Source organism: Erpetoichthys calabaricus, chromosome 18 (genome assembly GCF_900747795.2).
Source record: "Erpetoichthys calabaricus chromosome 18, fErpCal1.3, whole genome shotgun sequence".
Taxonomy (NCBI): Eukaryota; Metazoa; Chordata; class Cladistia; order Polypteriformes; family Polypteridae; genus Erpetoichthys; species Erpetoichthys calabaricus.
Genome location: NC_041411.2, coordinates 13920540 through 13936300, shown reverse-complemented (window position 1 = coordinate 13936300; position 15761 = coordinate 13920540). Strand labels below are relative to the sequence as shown.

At 36.4% G+C, this 15761-nt stretch overlaps 1 protein-coding gene across 5 annotated transcripts in view; it reads right to left on the bottom strand.

The window, feature by feature from the left end:
* Positions 1 to 15761, bottom strand: part of LOC114668495 (lysine-specific demethylase 2B) — a 110410-nt gene that overhangs the window by 75964 nt on the left and 18685 nt on the right. For 4 of the 5 annotated variants that reach the window (XM_028824264.2, XM_028824267.2, XM_028824266.2 and 1 more), the window contains exons 5-6: positions 6681 to 6859; positions 4674 to 4780 (exon numbers count right to left, since the gene is read on the bottom strand). In XM_028824264.2, coding sequence (XP_028680097.1) covers positions 4674 to 4780; positions 6681 to 6859 — 286 coding nt within the window. Of the gene's footprint in view, positions 1 to 4673; positions 4781 to 6631; positions 6860 to 15761 lie in introns of those variants that run through there. The other variant, XM_028824269.2, reaches the window with a different exon arrangement.

Sequence of the window (15761 nt, the reverse complement as noted above, 5' to 3'; positions counted from 1 at the left end):
ATGACCTGGAATTATTCCAAGATTGGCTTTATAGTCATCTCTCTGAAGGGTGAAAAGGGAATGTAGAGTTGCTACCAAGGACTGAACGGGAAGGAATGAAGAAAGTCCATAGCAAAAAAGAAATACAGTATGTGAATCAAGTTACCCAGGCAGGAAGTAAAACATTTTCAGGCCAGTAGATGGCAGCACAAAGCAGGGCCATGAGGGACTGCATGGGCAGTTTTAGGAAAGATCTCAGCATAGAGAGTACCTGGGAGATATGGCTCTTTAAAGACCACTAATGCCTCAAGGGTGCAGAAACACTTGGAGCCACAAGAGGGCACTCTGATATGGTGGTTTTGCAGTTCTGTAGAGTCTTTCCTGAATGCTGTGATTTGGGGCTTGATTCAGAAATAATTAATTGGTAAAGTAATGCTTTCTCATGGGAGGGAAAAAGGCCAGGATTTAGGAAGAGATAAAGAGAGAAAATTGTTAACATAAAAGGGAATGCGCCTGATTGTGGTTTTAGGAGGTATAAAAATAATGAAAGACTCCACAAGGCATAACAAACCACAGTCCTGTTTTGGAAGGTCTAATGGGTATGAAGGTTTTGCTTTACTTTTTATTTCCTTCATACCTTGACTTATTCGATAATCATCTCTTCCTTGTACATTTTGTTAAAATTGAGCTATCAGTTTGACATTTAACGATCCTTTACATGGCTACCTTTGAAAGAATAGGCATTCTCCTGAAACCACATTCAAAGGTAAATTCACAGATAAAACATTTTAAATGTTCACGGCAATGGCAGAACTCACAAAATACTAGAGGGGAAAAATTGAATTGTTAACTAAAGAGTGGCTTAGTTCACCCATCATATAGTACAAGCTTACATCAAAGAACATAGCCAGTGTCTGCTGGTGAATAGCAAAGATGCAAAGTGTGCAGCAAATGACAGCACTGTCAGTGTGGATATGGACTTTCTTCATCTGAATGACACTGTTTTATTAATTACAGATGTCCTAAACTCTTGTTTGCTAAACAACAGTAAACTCTATTAATTCCCCATAACCTTTTGGGCTGTCACTGCTTGGTTCATGTTTTGATAGTAAGTGTATCATGCACATGTATAGTCTTTATTTTTGTTTGACAAGATGTACATCTTAAAAGCATTCCTCACTACAAAAAAAGATACTGAAATGTATAAACTTTTTTATCAATTTAAATGAACAGTGTATTTATGAAAACAATATTAACAACATTAAAAAAGCAACTTGCAACATATTACATGATTACAAATGCAAACGTCTTAAATTATTTATCTTAACCATATTTCACTACTGATTGTGAAAATCAGTAAAACTGAGGAATAAAAAAAGGCATTTATTTCCTGATTTTCTTAATTTGCAGTCTTAGCAGTAATCAAAAGGAAAAAGAACTTTAATTAGCCGGGTACTAATTCTGAATTGCCCAAAACTAACAAGTCAATAACTCCTTCCCCTGTCTTTGTAGATAAATCAAAATTGATATCCCATAGATTTCATCATAGATCATATAAACTTTGAGGATGGAAAAAAAGTTAATAACTAAAGCAAACATCGCCAACATCCAATGGTCAACTCCAACTGGGCAGAAAAGAGTTAAGGAAAAAAGCCCCCTTCCCCCAAAGCTGGACAAAGAGCTCTGATTTCCTCATCCATGACCTCTAATCTACTATGTCCTCTCAGTTCTGACCTTTATTATGCAGCCTGTCAGCTCTGAGTAACAACATTATTAATGCAAAGCCATTCATGATAAGATTTTCAAAGTTAAATTAAAGCTCAAAATGTCTTTTTTATTCGTAAGTTTACTGAGCATATAGATAACATCACATTACGTAAAACACAGGTTTAATCAAGAATTCAGTCTGTAGAACATTTCAGACACTGATACTTAAAGCTAAGTTGCATTAAGTCATACTCCCACACCCAACACCCAACCCCTACCCAGTTCGCAGAGTTATTTGAACAAAGAACCCATTATGAGGTAATTCCTCATGTATACTGAAACATTATGACAAAACAACAATATACAAAAGAAAGGTTAAGCAGGGGCCAAATAGACTTATTTTAGAACAATATTAAAGAATGTTTGCCATATTCTGAAGCTGTTTTGCACTGTTCCTGATGAGGAAGTTTGTTTGTTCTATTTTTAGATAATACAAGACAAATCCTTCTAATTTAGTGATGGAGGATAAGGTGGGATTGTTCCAGTAATCTACTGTAGTATGCAATATCACAACACTTTTGTTGCATAACCTTTTCCTATCTGATATTCTTGAAAAATATTGCCTTTAAAGCACTAGGAGTAGTTGTAAATTAAACACTGTCTAATAAATAAGCAAATATTTCTCACCAGAATAGTCTGGATGGTGATGCATTCACAGAACATATGACTTAGTGTGGCTGATGCTTGATTGTTTCAGATCTGGTCCCAAGTAGATTTTTAATTTTTTTCTTTAAAACAGAAGTGTGTGACTTGCATTTGTGAGCTAAATTACAACATACTTTGAACCGACTGAAGAATTATGTTGTGAACAGATAAAACACATTCCTTATCCATGCATCCTGAAATTACTTGATAGACTTTAGAAATACTACCAATACTTTCCTGATTTCTAAATAACATACAATATACTGTATTATTACAAGTACTGGAAATGCAGTAAACAGGTATCGTAAGGCGCAGAAACCTAATGACTTCCATTAATTGAATGTAGGTTATAGAAGGTGGAGATGTATAATTATCATGCACTAATGATGCTCAGAGAAGCATCTCTGCCTTAAAATGCTGTGCTTCCTACATTGGTTTTATATATTGAACAACTGATGCACCACTAAATTAGTAGCTAACTTGAAATTGTTATTAATGACTAGAGTGCACAGTAAAACACAAAAGGAGGAGTTTGAACAAGATGTCTTTTCATTGATTAACCAAAACAGTGCACTTCTTTGTCTTTTGATTCTTTCCATTGTGCCAAAGTTCAAATATTTGTGATCCAGTACTAAAACTGCAAATTAGTTAATGCCAGCCTTTTTAATACTGTATATGACCTTTTAAAATTCTAGATGAATGAATTACATACTGTACACAGGGATTCACAGAAATAAGAGCTCTGAAATTATATTCAATTTAATTATTCATTCTCACAAGTTAAAATGATTTGAAGAGATGACCATCTATTAATATCTTGCTTAATGTATCAGTCAGTTATGGGATACATTATCAACCCGCTGGACGAAGTTGTGGAGGATAGAATGAAAACAAAACTGATGGTCATTATGAACAATACTGCACATCCTCTTTATGGGACACCAGCACATTATTCAAGGGCAGTGTGTCAGGAAACACCACTGGGACTTTTCATACCAACAGCACAATGCCTTTACAGTGTCTCGCTGTGACTGGTCTCCTATTTTTTTTTTTTTTTTTTTTTTTTTTAAATCAAAAGTTTCTCCTTTTTTATAATTCTTATGTGTAAAGGAGGGTTGTTGTTGTTTCTTGTTATAATATTTCTTGAGCTTCTGTATAAAGTTAAATTCCCTCATGACAAAAAGGTGCTTTCTGTCTATTAAATAAATAAAATTTGATTTCATCTTTTAAGTTAAGTTTTCTTGTGACTTTAAGCATTCAATATTTGAACTATGCAAAGACAGTCAATGAATAGGGAACTAATTTAGTTTTACATGCAAGATATTTCACTTGGAAAAGTACAGTACAGCGTTATTAAAGTTCATTATTCATGGGTACTCTGTTTTGTCTCTCTTATCCACAAGGACATAATTGTTTAGTTAATTGTGATTGTAAATTGACCCTGTATGAGTTTGAGTGTGGCTGTCTCTGTGAATGGACCGAATGCAGATTTGGTTCCAGCATTGTACCTGATGCAGTAATGGTTCTAACATTCCATGACCCTTAATTGATTTAATTTGATTTCAGAACCTCCTGTTCTGAGTTATCCATCCATTTTCTGAAATGGTTTTACCTGCTAGCTGGGTTGGAAAGAGCTGGAACCTATTTTGGGTTCATCAGTAGCAAAGGAGGGACCAGCACTGCACATACAGCCAAGCTCAGTCAAAATAAGCCAATATAGAGATGCTATTTAATCTGATATGCACATCTTTAGGATAAAAAAATGAACTCAGAGTAACAAAAGGGAATCCATGCAAAACAAAAACACAATTATAAACAAGAAATTAGACAACAGAAAAGCATATATATATAAACTATATAACCTCTGATTTGAAACCTCTTTACTGTCAAAAGATATTCATGTTAGACAGAAACTGCAAAGGAATAAAGCAAGCAAAAATCAGCACCTGAAAGCACCTAAGTATCAGTGAATTAAATTTATTTTGAATTGTCAAATCAACATCAATCGTCCTCAGACTTAATGGCAGATACTGCTCTACTGTAAGGTTTTTATTTTGAAAACCTCCAATAATCTTTTGGTTTTATATCTTAAGAAGAATCCAAAGTGTTACCTACACCATCCAAAAAGTTGGGTATCATTACAGGAGCCCTTATTGTTTAAGCTGATTACAGTATGTTCCCACATAAAATGAAAACACACAACTATTTTTAAAAAGAATGGTGGGCACTCACACTGAGATTAGAATGTCTTTTGTCATATCAAAATTATTATAAAAACTTACTTCTGCACTTTGGGATATTTCATTTCAGAGAGTATATTAGTGGCATCGACTTGCTTATCTTTCAAATGCCGTGGCCACATGTTGTCCACCCAGTCCACCAAGTCAATCTGAAATCAAGGCAATGCTTGTTAGCAGGAACAGACAGAACTCGTCACTTAAACCAGCACACAAATAAGATTATGAGCCATCACTGGTGAAGGTGTAAAGAAAATAGATTTAGATAAAGAAACTTCAGTATCAGACCCGAGTTTATATATTCTCCTGAAACCCTGAATAGGATTTAAGGCGAAAGCAGTAAGATAATGTAAAATGTCTGGACGGCACAAGAAGCTGGGGTTCATTTGTTTTTGTTTTTTTTTACAGAAGAGGAAGGAATGACAGTAGTGGAAATGAAAGGAAGCAGGAGGTAAAGAAATTTGATAACAAATTGGTGGAGAGGTATAAGAAAGGAAAAGCATACATACATGAGGGGAGAAGAAGTGTGTAAAAGATAAACATGTTAGAGAGCAAGAATCAATTAAATAGCAGAGTAAAGGTTTTTATTGCATATGGAGCATAAGAAAATAGAGGCATTTTTACAAAACATCTAAAGGGTTAAGAATCCAGACAAGTGGAAAGCAGACTAAATTTTATTATAAAGACACACAATTTCAGTGTTTTGCTCTTTTAAAAATAAGCACAACACAAGTATGAAATATAAATAAATGGAAAAAAATGAAATAAACATGATTGTCTCATCATCAAAGCTCAAACCGTTGGTTTAGCAAATATAAAGCATGTTTATTTTCCTGGCTTGAACGGACACTAGTCAGTGGTAGGGTCCATTAATGAATGCATCAACACTTAACACCCACAAATGGGAGCAATTTCAAATCTCCAATCAATATAGTCTACAGATTTTGGGAATGCTGAAGGAATACTTGAGTACCTGGAAAAAAAACTACACTACCATAAGAAGAACATGCAAACCCTGTATATACAGTGACCTAGGCAGGATTCAAATCAAAGATCCTACAGCCATGTGGCAACTGCATTAAGCACACACTACCATTTTGCACATGCCTAAATTGTGTGCTGTACATGGAAATTGCAATGAACTGCCAAAAATGCATATAATGGATCTGTAGTTAGTCAAATGCTGCAAATTTACAAGTAAACTGTAAATGACAAACTTAACCAGAATACCTGTATATTAAATTGAGAAATGCAGTTTATCTTAAACTTTGTCTCCCCATAACCATAAATTATATTAGACAGGTTTGTGAATGTTAAGGAATGTCATAAAGTTTCCACGCTTATGGCCATAGTTCTAGACTGGAGTGACTCGCCTGGTGAAACCCCAGAGTTATGCACTAAAGTACAGCACCTGCCCACTTTCAAACATATTGTCTCTGACACCTTGCATGATGCTTGCATTAAACCAGTGCATCAGATTTGTAAGCACATACTGCAGAACATTCCTTCCTTGTACCTCACCTAGGGCATATTTCTAGGCCAATTCCAATATTGAATTTATGACAATATACTATTCTGCATGGAGACTGAATAAGTATCTGTATAGGTCTAAAATCTCAGAGGATGAACTGCACATTCTGACTCCAAAATTTCAGGTTGCATTGTTAGTTTAAATGAACACTTCAGCAGTACCTAACAAACATTTAAGCAGCAAGTGCTGTAATAAACTCTTATAGAGATAAGAAACAATGGAAACAAAATTACTGTGTGTAAAAGTATAAAAATTTCAAGGCTAACAGACAGTTAGAAAATGGCTGTGATATGCTTTACTGCAAATGGTACAATGCAGAGATCTGTTTTGTTTTTTTCTTTGTACACCATTTATCTAATAATCCCATCCTGCCCTGAACAGCTATTTCCTCACTCATTTGATCTTCTGCGTCAAGCGGAAGCACATTTTAAAATTAACACAAGTACATAAGGAATGTTCTATTTACACGCACTTGGATCTGTCTGCCCCGGCTCTGTGAAGGAAGGTCCAGCGTCACTCACCACTATGGGGCGCTTGATCAGGTTTTCAAGCTTAGTGTGGCTAAACTCCAGACTAATGACATTGAAAAGCTTGTCTCGTTCGGCCTCAGGAGTTGTGTAGTATCGAACAAACTGAGCCATGCTCATCTCCATGCCTTTTTGTGTGCTGACTTCCATCACATCCACAGCTCGTCGGCTGCCTGCAACCAAGACAAACAAGCCGTTTAAATACCTGGCACAAATGAAGGCCCAAAGTCTACATTTTGCAGTACAATTCCTCATGTTTAAGAACCAGCAGTATTACTCCAAGGTTGAAGATACACTTGTATTTCATGTTAAGCATTTACATTGATACTTTAAATATATGTGTCATTCATAGATATTTAAACAACAATTTTAATTGACTCTTGAAAAGGAGACTTTGGTTTTAAACCCAATATGATATACAGTACCTGCAATATAAATAAATACTGATAAATAAAATGCAGTGACCTCTTAAATCTCTGAGGCTAAGGATCTGTGCTGGTATCCAGAAGGTGGTCGGTTCGAATCCCCGTCACTGCCAAAAGAGATCCTACTCTGCTGGGCCCTTGAGCAAGACCCTTAACCTGTAATTGCTCCAGGGGCGCTGTACAATGGCTGACCCTACGCTCTAACCCCAAGGGGTATGCGAAAACTAACAAATTCCAAATACAAGAAATTGTATAAGGCGAAATAAAGAACAAAAAAAAAAATCAGCAAAGTAAGATAGTAAAACAAACACAAGCTTTTGTATTGTTTTGTACGCACTCTAGGAAATATACAATGGGACAATGTGGTTCCTCCAATCATGAAAGAACCGTAAACCAGAGATAATCATTCACTCAGTCCAAGACCCTGAGTAACACTCCCTGTAAACAAATATGTATATGTATATGTAAATACGTACATTACTGTACACGTAATATGTGATTGAGACTGAGCATCATTTTAATACTACTACATAAACAGCACTGAATTCATGTGTGCATCTGAGAAACAAGAGGATCCATTTTATAAACACAGGGCAATTTCAAAGGTCAGATACCATGTTATTTAGAAGGTCTGTTTTTTTATTAGTTCATGCTGGAACTATTAAACTGCTGCACAGAAAGGCAAAAGAGCTCTGAAACATAAAATAACATAGCATTCTAAAACCGTCTTAGTCCAATTCAGGGATGTGTATGGAATTTAAAAAAATCTGGGACATATTGGAAAGAAACCCTGGCGTCAGGTACCAGTCCACTGCATGGACAATAGAGTTTGTAATTTATTAAAGTATATATTTCAAGCTGCAACAACTACCAGCACCAACAGAGTTCCAAAAATGAAGCACAATGGTAATGCAGCCAGTTTTTTTTTACTTTAAATCCAGTAGGGGGCAGTGAAATACCATTTTGAACTGAGAAATATCAGAGCAAGTCTGAAAGGACTGGAGATATAAATTGAAAATTGCCTTTTAAGTGTTTAGTTAAGTGAGAGAAACACAAATTTTATGATAAAAATACAAAATTAAACTATTTACAAATATGACACAAACAAGCATCCATTTTCCATGCCCAATTTCAGTCTGCCTCTTCAGGATTTTAGTGCTCATCCCAAAGGAAATATACTCAAAATAGAAACATGCTGCTGGACTTGTAGCCAGTCCATTGCGAAACACACATCCAGTCCTGACATACTGTTATAATGGGTCATTGTAGAGTCCCCAGTTAAACTAATCTACATGTCTCTGGAATATGTGTGGAAGACCAGAGTACCTGGATAAAAACAGGCAACAGGGAACTTGAAAGCTCAACAAAGGCACTGGCTAGACTTTCAAACCCAGTCTCCGGCAGCTGTAAAGCAGAACAGCAAAACACTGCACCACTGTGCTACTCACACTAACACACATACATACACATATTAATAACACACAGCAAAGAAAAACATATCAACTATCCACATACCATACCTTGTACAGTTCCCGTGAAATAATTACCAGGTCTTATTTTGCATATCCTGAAAGATGGCTTTTTTCTCACCCTAGCACACAAAGCATACAAGCTCACCCTTTAATCTGGCAATTCATAATTTGGGAATTACAGGAATACATTTTAAAAGTGAGCTGGGTCACAATTTAAAAATAATTTATAAATTGCAAGGAAGGGCCAACTTTTTCTGTAATCAAGTTTATTCTATTTACAGTGTTTCTGACCAGGAACACATATTACCAAAGTCAACAGGACACAGATGTGCTTAATTGAAAAAGTGGCAAGTGGAATGTGGTCCGCAGATTTTGCCCCAATCGATTTGAATTGCTCCGCTAGTGTCCATAGCAAAAGGGAGTAGTAGAAGGAAGCCTGAAAAATGCTACTTTAGTCTTTATTTGTTTAGGGGAATTTAACACCAGGCCTGTAACCAATGTCAACAATTAAGGATCAAACTAGTCTCAATGAGCCAAACATGTAGTATATATGCCTTGGAGACAACCATAAGTGAATTTTGCTTAAAACTGAGTTGGGACAATTAGATGGCTCACTGAGTATCACAGTTCTAAACTAATCTAAAGCCTCATGAAGGCTGTGCTCAAATTACGGGCAGCGATTTTGAACTGCAAACAGCATTCATGCTACCTTTAACTTGAAATGACACAGAAAGCTTCTGATTACAATGATCTGTCTACAGCCCAAAAGTTCCTGTTAAACATATGTGTGTTGCCTGTACACAGAGCACATTGCACATGTTAATTATAAATATAACCTGTTGCAAAAGAAATATCTTTGTTTTCACTCAAATTATACATTGGCATTTGAAACAATGTGTCATACCCTGTCAAAAGGAGGCAAAAAGGACTACCTTTAAGACAGATAATCACAAATCACAAAGAGCCACAGAAGATGCAGATTTCAGTTCTCAAAAAACCTGAATTAACAAATCTGTCTAATTATACCAGTAGAGACAAGACGAGGATGCACAGCATCCACCTTCTGACTGCTTGTCTAAACTGATAAATAAAGTAAGTTAACATTACTATTTAATTGGAAATGCAAATTTGCCATGCCAAAATAGCTGTAGTGTTCTAACATGTAGTGTATCCATAGACCACAATGCTTATCTAGGCTCTGTGCGTTGTTATAACATATGATGCAACAGTCACAATGACAGAAAGATATCATAGCAGAGAAAAGCACTTTTCAAACAAATAGAGCCAAGTAGCCATCTCTCCTGTCATAGCTTAATTAAAATGTACAAATTAATCATTAAGCTTCAGTTACCTTGTGCTATTGGGCTCCTGAATTCATTACAGCAATTTTAGGTTTTTATTCTCTGTCAGCATCAAGTCTTCTGTTCAGTTTCTTTTTCTCTCTCCCTGAACCCTGATGGTTTAACGTTCATGGACTAAAAGAATTGGGAGCGGTGTTTTAGAAAGAAGTCCTATGGCTGTCCATTTTGTAGTGCCACATTTCAGTTATTCACTACAAACTTTTTAATGAGTTGTCCCCAGACATGTATTCTCATTTGAGCCCCACAAGACTAGAGTCAACCCAAACATCACCAGATAAACAAAAGTCACTGCAGCCCCAAGTTCAACCCAAATACAGTGATATAAAGTAAATGAAGAGGCCATCTAAAAAATCTCAATTGCTCTGTCACAAAAAGGGCACGATAGCCACACTTTAATCCAGGGTAATTGTACATCATCTTTCCTATCATCATATTGTGAACATGATTATACTCAAAAATTTAAAACCTGCCATCATGTGCTGGTACATCAATTCCTCAACACCTCACCCTATTACCAAGACCCCTTACTAAAATGCTTTCTAAAATAAAAGCAGATGCGAGGTAGCTTTTAACAACCTTTTGACCCTAACTGCCTATATTTATAGCCAACCGCAAGTATCTTTAGTGCCTATTATTACTATTAAAGGTTTTATACAATAAGATATACAAACATTGTAAGTCAGATGCAAAAAATATATAATGTAAAACTGTTATATGTACCTAGTGTAATTCAGGGTTGCAAATTGACAAAAGCCTATGCTAGCAGCAATGCGCGCATCGTAGAAATCAACTCTGAATGAGACACCAGTCTATCACAGTGATCCTCTCACCCATGCACAGACACTCACACTGGGCCAATACAGAATTGCCAGGAAACCTAATGCATTAAATTATAAAATTCCCTTGAGATATACCTTCTTTCTTAGCCAGGAATACATCCTAATTCAGGATATTTTTTTCAAAAACTCTAAATCCATCATCCTTAAAGGAAGAAGGGGGACTAAGCTGGTGTGTACAAAAAAAATACAACAACAAATAGTCTGCACTTCTCTCCTCGAGGTAACTTGAGAAGGGGGAGGATTTAACAGGAACTCGTCCATTTTTCATCTGTAAATGCCCTGACATTGGACTGCCCTTTGCAGAGCATACTCTTACATGTAGTGGACACCAACAAGTACATAAGCAAACAGCCTTGTAGGTTTTAGAGTGGGGAATTGAGCCAAAGCCATGCAGCCAAAACAAGCAGGGTCACTCCAGCAAATATGCAAACATCCAAAGCAGCTGTTACAGGCCGGGAGAACAGGAAAAGGAATAAAACAGGCATGCAAATGACATTTCTATAAAAATGACAGCAAGCCAGGAACTGGCTTCATCTTGTTTACAGGTTAAATTAATTTGATATCTTGTGATATGCAGGGTAAGTGAGAACCACAGGGTAACTTTCCAGATTTCAGTGAAAGCACAGAGTGCCACTGCCATGGATAGGTACACTACAATTACAGAAGAGAAAGCAAAACACAAAGCCATACCAAAAGGAGGGTGTGGAGAAGAAATCGTGTTTTAAACAAATATTTTTAACAAATGAAGGACTTGCTAGGTTAAAACTACCTTAACAGGCTTTCAACACTTCTTTATTATATATTGCTTCATAATGCTTTCAAATAAAGAAAAAATACTATGTAATTCTACAGTTCACAATATTATTGGTGCACTTTATAATTATGTGTAATCAACAGCTGCTTTCATGAATGATATCCAGTTGTCATATATAATAGTCTCATTCTCAGAAGTCTTCTAATCAAATAAAATTATCATAATTTGCTTACAGAATAATTCTTTACTAAACATGATTGACCTGGGAAAGCTGGAATTTGGACTTAAATACCCTATATACAGTATGTGTATATCTGAATATAATAAATTATGTTTCTTCCATCCATCCATTATCCAACCCGCTGAATCCAAACACAGGGTCACAGGGGTCTGCTGGAGCCAAACCCAGCTAACACAGGCCACAAGGCAGGAACCAATCCCGGGCAGGGTGCCAACCCACCGCAGAATTATGTTTCTTGATCTGTTTTAACAATGTTTTGTGTTTAAATTGCTTTTATTTTATTCATTCTATATATGTAATTACTGGAAAGCAAGCTAGTCCAATCACTGAAAGTACACTTAATGAGAATATTTGAACCAAATTGTTCTGTACTGTTCTTGTTATTCTAATTTCTTATTTCAAAAAAATATTGGAAGTTGTATGATAAACAGTCTACTGTTAGCATGTGTGGCTTCCTAAGTCATAATAATTTACAGTAAAATCATTACTCACAATGGCTACATTTTAGATTTAAAGCCTGCAAAGATTTCCATTCAGAATACTTTATGTATGTAGCTAAAATAATGGCACTGAGCTAATACTCAAGCTTCAAACGATAAACAACCGCATGTCACACAGGCCACATCCTGTGCACTTAAAAATTAAAACAAGAGAATATTAGCATGTTGTTTTCTATTTGGCAAGTGGTTGAATCAGGAAAGATAAATTAATAAACTGCATTAATGGGCAGAATATCATCTGCAGTATTTTATTAATAATTTTGATTAACAGACATTTGGAAGGGAGGGCTGCAGTTAACAAATATTCTCTACTGTCAGAGGCACCACTAGATTGACACATGGTTGCCTTAAGTCAATCAAATTCCACAAAAGCTGCTAGACAAGCCATTGCCATTGCCAAAATGCAATGACTGCTACCGGGCAATACAAATCACGAATGTGTTGAGTGTCCCATATGGGTAATAGGCAGGGGCTGTAGTACAACTGAGAGAAAGGGGACACCAGACCTAGGATGGAAAGGGGCAGGTGACCGAAGACAGGACAGGGATACCTGAACCTCTGTCTAAAGAGAGGATGAGGCCAGGAAGAGAAGGCATAAAGTTTTAAGACTATCTAGCAGACTAGTAGTACCTGGAGTAGAAAATGAGTAGAAATGTCATTCAAGAGAAAGCTATGAAGAGGACTGGTAAGACGCCAAAACTCACTCCGCTAGACAACAGCTGTATGTACATAGTAAATGACTTAAAGGAGAGGGATAGCATTATTTCCTGAGGGGAAAGAGTAGCTGAGGAGCTGTTTCAGAGAGCTGGTCTTTAAGGTCAACATAAGACTCAAGGGTGAAGGTACATCTGAGGCTAAACAATGAGAGCTTTGGCCTGGTATCCCTGTAGTAGAAGAAGTTGGCACCAGGTCATGAAAAAAGCGACAATAACTGAGAGTTTAAGACACTTTGTGTAAAGAGACAGTAGTAGTGTTTAAGACAAAGGTTTAAATGGAGTGAGCATAAGACCAAAGATGAGAGGCAAAAAAGAGTGTGTTTTTACTGTATCTGTGAGATGGGCAAGCTACTTCAAAATGTAGCTGGGGCGGAAGAGCCATAAAGCCAGGCACATGGGATTTGCAGGATATTCTTTCTTTTGAGTATTGTTTGGTACTTCACATTCCCCAATGTTAATGCTGGGAATATTTTGTTATTAAAAGCATCATTCTTAATTACTTCTGTTCTGTTACAAGCCATCTAGTATGTGAAGTGTTGTCAAAAGGGCACCCTCCCATCACATAGTGTTGATATTTTTTGCTACATGCTATAATTGTTTTTGATTTCCTCTATACAATACGTTTATTTTGCAAAATCACTAATAATTCTCTGACTATGTAATACTTTGTTCATCTTTATGTCCTCTCTCACCAACCACACAGACAGATGATGAATGGTTTTATATACGTTTATATTGTGTCAGCTGAAAGACTAAGGACTGAGACAGAGATGGGTGAAGCTAGCTACCTGGAATAATAATTGTTTTAGAAAGAGACTGAATGCCTTTCAGTGGACTTCTGGAAAGATATGGGGGGGGGGGGGGCTTGGACAATCCTACAGCAGAATTTAAATAGGAAAACTACGGACATGAGACAAGAGGTAATCCAAAGTGTTAAAGGAGGAATTTTTAAAGAGTTGGCCTTGTAGAAGCGCCAGCACAATTTATTTGCAGGTACGTAATAGGGACATGTTAAGCCACGACTTGCCTGGACCTATATAAATGTGCTTATGTGTTGTTTTGGAATCTATTCCAGTGGCCGCTACCTTAAGAGACTGTTCATGCTTAGTAGGTCTCTGTTTCTCTCATCTCAGTGCCTGATACAATATTTAAATTAATAATAAGCAATTTCAATAGAAGATGCAAAACATGTCGTCCCATTTTTCTTTATCCTATGAATACTGAAACATTCATACATTTATATGGTGTTTTTTTTTTCCCTCATAAGTGACACGAAATTAGAACAGTCATCAAAATTGACTAGTGTTGTGATAAGAAAGAGCAAAATAAAATCATTAAAGTTAAGAACCAGAGCACATTCTGGCAGTATTGAGAGCAACATGGAAACCAGCCCTGGATGGGGTGCCATTCTGTACACTGATTTAGTCATTTTGAAACCTACAGAATTTTTTATGCACATGGAAAAATATGTTCATATGTAATAATTCAAATTGTTATAGTCCAACTCAACTGGAAATTTAAAAAATTACATACGGATTATTTTTATTTAAATTGTTATATTTACTAAATATGTACACAATGGTATGCTTTACTTAAACAGCATCTTACTTATTTTTGTTATTATACAGCCATCATCATGAAGAGCTACCGTTTAGTAAAGGTGTTTCACAGTTGCTGGTCTGAACGCTTATCTCTTCATTGACTGCTCTGCCAGAGGGTCGGTAAAACTTTCACTTTGTTGCCACAGTAACGGTAATAAATGAGCAAGTAGCTTGAAGAGCTTCAGTTCTATAAATAGTTTTGCAGTGTACCTTTTTTTGCAGCTCTGCAGATGTCCATGCAGCACGTGGCTACAATCAAACATTGAGCTTGTGTGTATTGGTCCAGCCTGGTAGCATTCCAGGATCTATGAACAATATTCCTGTGATGTCGGCAACATTAGCTAGTAAATAATAAATAGAAAGCAAGACCCATCTAAAACTGAAGGCATGCATGAGAAAGATTTCTGGAAGATATGTGCATTCATGATTTCCTCAAGAAAAAATTCAGTGGCAAGGTGGCACAGTATTTGGGGCTGGTGCCTCACAGCCAAATTGGGTGCCTGTGCTACTTCTTTGCTCAGTTATCATTTTTAAATGATCCATGGCCAAAAAAGCAATTCTATGTGAGAGAGGACATGGCCAAAAATATATGTTGGGTATTTAATGCAACATTCTGAGATATTATGTAAACATGTTTTAATCTCAATAAGTAAGCATTCTAAGTGTGGGAAGCTTCATTTATCATGGTCATTTGGACCATCATGGACACATCCACAGATATTTTTGAAATATCAGCTAATCAAAGGATCATTATCTGTTTAAATGTGGATTCAGATAAGAGCACCTGGGCCTTAGTGGATGTAAAAAAACAAAAACAAGTCTGAAAAGTGCAAGAGTTGCTCATTGAGCATTAAAAGTCCAAAAAAACACAACAACTTGTTTCCATAACTCAGCATTATTCCTTATTCTTTATTCATTAGAGAAAGTGCAACACAGTGCTATGCAAATGATAAAAATCATTTTGAAGGCTCTTTCCTGGTGTTCAGTGTTTTTAGTACTTACCTTCCTCCTATTTAGTTGTCAGGCAATGGCACTTATACACGTGTTACTCACATATGTTAACAAAGATAGGCTGGCCTGTGCCATCAGCATGCTTTGAGAGAACCAGAACCGTAGTGGAAATCCAATTCTGTTTTGTATCTGGTCCAAGGCAATGTCTATGGCAA